This window comes from Mizuhopecten yessoensis, unplaced genomic scaffold (genome assembly GCF_002113885.1).
Source record: "Mizuhopecten yessoensis strain PY_sf001 unplaced genomic scaffold, ASM211388v2 scaffold10225, whole genome shotgun sequence".
In the NCBI taxonomy this organism is placed as follows: Eukaryota; Metazoa; Mollusca; class Bivalvia; order Pectinida; family Pectinidae; genus Mizuhopecten; species Mizuhopecten yessoensis.
This window is the reverse complement of record NW_018408440.1, coordinates 982818-986510: the sequence shown is the minus strand read 5'-3', so window position 1 is coordinate 986510 and position 3693 is coordinate 982818. Positions and strand designations below refer to the sequence as shown.

At 35.4% G+C, this 3693-nt stretch overlaps 1 protein-coding gene across 1 annotated transcript; it reads right to left on the bottom strand.

Annotated features, from left to right (window-relative positions):
- Positions 1 to 749: 749 nt before the first annotated feature.
- On the bottom strand, positions 750 to 2413 carry LOC110459809 (short-chain collagen C4-like). The gene is made up of 3 exons (XM_021512256.1): positions 2116 to 2413; positions 1609 to 1686; positions 750 to 1241 (listed from the first exon to the last, which is right to left on the bottom strand). The coding sequence occupies exons 1-3, from the start codon at positions 2360 to 2362 to the stop codon at positions 766 to 768; spliced, it is 801 nt and encodes a 266-aa protein (XP_021367931.1). The 5' UTR covers positions 2363 to 2413; the 3' UTR covers positions 750 to 765.
- Between the last annotated feature and the right edge of the window lie 1280 nt (positions 2414 to 3693).

The window sequence follows — 3693 nt, the reverse complement described above, 5'->3', positions numbered from 1 at the left end:
TTCTTACGCCCTACCTGCAGATTTATACACAGCCATAGTTTACTAAGCTGAAGAAAGGAGAGATGTAACTATAGGTCCCGTGTAATCGGTAGTATATTGACCAATCATTACGGTATTTTCTATTAACTGCCGAAGAAATCTGTTCAGCTGTAAGTGAAGAAACGGTTTGGTTTTTTTGGTCTTAGGTACACCATTAATACTTACAAAGTTGATTATATTTTTGTAAGCAATACCTAACGGAAAATAACAGAATTGCGTACAGTAGATCCTTTAAAATGGCGCACAACTGTGTTGTCAATTCTGACGACATCAGAAAACATGTATATGGCTTCAAATAGAACGCTTCTCATTCCTGCACATTTTTGCCGTAGCAATATTTTTGTCGTTTTACTTTAATAAAATACATGTAATAACTAGAAAACGTAATGGGTTTCTCCTTAGAGGCAATTATTGTATTTCACTCGTAATCAAAAGAAACATTATTTATGTTTTAATGCTTTATATTAATACTTTAATTGTGATGATATTTCAGTAGCAAGCTTGGTAGTTTGGTTTTTATGGGTTCGACGCTAAGCAGCAGAACTAGAGTCTTTAGAGTTTCTTTTTGTTTTTATATTAGTTTGTCTTGAAAATCCTATTCTTTTTGTACGTCCCTTGATTATATGTTTAGCACAAATGATAAATTGTTGAAAATTGTTTACAAAACTGGAAAAACCGTAAATACTTAAAAGCTATGACAAAATATTGTGTTTGCTTCAAAAACATTTATTTCAAACAGACCACACACGCCAATGCTTTATCGTTTTCGTACGGTGGACACTTCAGTGACCCGCATCTCGTCCGAACCTGATGGAAGACCTTCCCATTGTCGTTAGTGGTTCCGCCTCCTGCCAGGGCCTGTGCATTCTCGTCTACACATACGTATTGGGTTGCTGCCTTGCTGTCGTAATAGCCACCGGCTAGATCCCCGACGTATGCTTTATCCCAGCCAGAGTAGCATTGGGTCCGAGCCGGAATCATGATTGATGTTGAGTGGGTTGAGCTACGGCACACTGCACAGGGTACGTCTTCATAAGTGTTTGGCACATTAAAGAGAAGCGTATCTTCATACTCTGCGCCGTACATTAGTGCTGGATAGTAGCTACGTATGTCTTTGTTTGGTCCCCATATTGGATCAGCAGGTAAACAGGTGTACTCTGCCGCCGCACCGTAGTGGTCATACCATGACCCACCAGCGTAACCTGTTCAACAGACAGTAGAACACCAATTTAAAATACAGCACGAAAAGTCCACAACATAAGCTTATAAGCTGTTGTTTTTTTAACAAAATCTGAACTAAAACACAAAATTATGGACCAAAGACATATTTGACAAAATAGAGATAACTGTTAACCTCTAGATCTATGTGATATAACCTACAAATCCTGCACGAATCCACCACAACATCAACTTATAAATGGTTGATCATTAGGAAAATCTGAACTAAAAAAAAAAACCTATCTACCCTAGACATATTTATGAACGTAAAAGACATCGTCAACCCTTGAACTATTTCATATAACCTACTGTAAACTTGACATATCATATTATCTTATATCTTGTATTCACCTGTATAAACGAGCTCCGTTCCATTTCCAGGACAATCCGTTCTGCCCCAACGAACATAAACTGTACCTCTCGTAGCAACTGTAAAGGCAAGATAAAATGTAGGTCACCGAGTCCGAAATTCAAAGATAAACATTTACTTGTTCTACATTGAGTGTACTTGTTCATTTGTAAAATGATTAAAACCTACAGTCTTTTATTTTATATAATAAACTAAAATAATATGGCACCAGTTTTATAAAAGTTTATTGAATAAAGGACATTTTATAATTTGCTTAAGTTAAGAAAATATTTCATAATTAAGGTGTTTTCCTCTGTTTCAACGAATGTGTTACACAGTTACACAACTTAGTTGAGTAATTAAATGTATTATTCCCAAATCCTTTACTGATATAAATAGTGATACTCATTGTAAGGAAATCAAAGCAACGCTAATACTGTAAATGATAACATATATATGTCAGTAACGTTGAAAACGACTTCGACTTCTCAAAAATATTATAGCATTACTTTTTGGGAGTTGCTGTTCTAATTGCTGATTGGTTGATTTAAGGGTATCTACTTCCGATTGGAGTGTGTCAACTTGACTCTTCACCACTTCATATTCCTGAAGCTTGACTTGAATTTCATGCAGTTCATTCTGTAGATAGTTCGGGTCTGACAACAGAATTCGTCTGTGTCTGTGAATCTCCAATGCACTATTGGAACAAAGGACCCAGCATAATAACCCCACGAAGTAAACGTATGCCGAGAACATACCGACGTTGTACTTGTCTGTACTGGTTCCCGTGGCTGTGATGATTTGGTGGCAGCGCGCACTTAAAGACCCGATTGTTATCCCGATTGTTATCTTATCTGTCTAGGTATAGAAACAATATGGGTCATGCTAAAGAGAGTGACAAGTTGGTCTAAATTAAAACTCGAACGAAGACAGACCTTGTTAACACTTTTAGTGTCTATTATCTGTTAAATAACCAAGAGAAGACCCATATCCGAGTCATTATGAACGGATGGCAAAACGCCTGTAGGCATCTGCCGTTTATGATATTAGTAGGCGAGTTATAACGTCTATTCAATAAATATCTGCTCCGTACTATTAATAAAATCTTTTTTCCCCTCAATCTTTCTATAATTTTAACTAATTTGCTTACTGCAACGAACAGGATACTTAATTTTCATTTCATTACAGATTTTATTATCTCTTTTATAAAGATATATTTACTGGCACATATTTAGAAATCATACCTGGTATCAACTACTTATAAACTGTTATCAGTTAATCATACCTAGTATCAACTACTTATAAACTGTTATCAGTTAATCATACCTAGCATCAACTACTTATAAACTGTTATCAGTTAATATCTTTTATGCGAAAAATGATGTCTGTCTGTCTATATATACTATATTCCGTCTTTGCGTATTGCAGAGTTATCTTCTCTTGTGAACAGGTATTGATTATTACGTCATTTGTTTGTGAGAGTAACGTCATCAATTTTTGAGTAAACGACGTAATTTTCTCACACAAATCAATGTCGTAACAATAAATACCTGCTTACAAGAGAAGATAACTCTGCAATACGCAAAGACGGAATAGTTTAAACTTAATGTTCCTTATCTGTGTTTGTTACGTGTTTAATAAATCATGTCTGTACATATCATATCTTCTGTGATTTCTAAGTTAAGAACGATGGGCCAAAATTTAAGCCGTTTCACGACAAAAAACCATTACGTTGGTACATAAAGGCATTGATGACGAGCACTCACTCGAACGGATAATAGCTTAAAAATGATTTTGTAATTACTTGGTGGACCTATCAATTCGTTAATGAATATAACCCACGAAATCAGCAATATTTGAGAGTGATTTCACGGTATGTGCATACATGATAATTTCTATTCCTTGTCTCATCAATCGGTCATTGCCTTGCACAATATGAATAATTTTTTTTGACGATTCTTTTAAGATTTCTAGCAATGTATTTCGTTTTTTAACTTAACTACTGCTGACACGCTCAGGTGAAAGTTAATGAATTTCGCGGAATGTACGAAATAGATAAGCCTTCCATATATTGCCTGTAAGCGAAG

Excerpts from the sequence above, each read along its gene's own strand:
- LOC110459809 (XM_021512256.1), bottom strand. The coding sequence starts at position 2,362 with ATGTTCTCGGCATACGTTTACTTCGTGGGGTTATTATGCTGGGTCCTT. Across the intron at positions 1,687-2,115 it reads AGAACAGCAACTCCCAAAAA|TTGCTACGAGAGGTACAGTT; the intron begins GTAATGCTATAA and ends TTGCCTTTACAG. Across the intron at positions 1,242-1,608 it reads AACGGAGCTCGTTTATACAG|GTTACGCTGGTGGGTCATGG; the intron begins GTGAATACAAGA and ends TCTGTTGAACAG.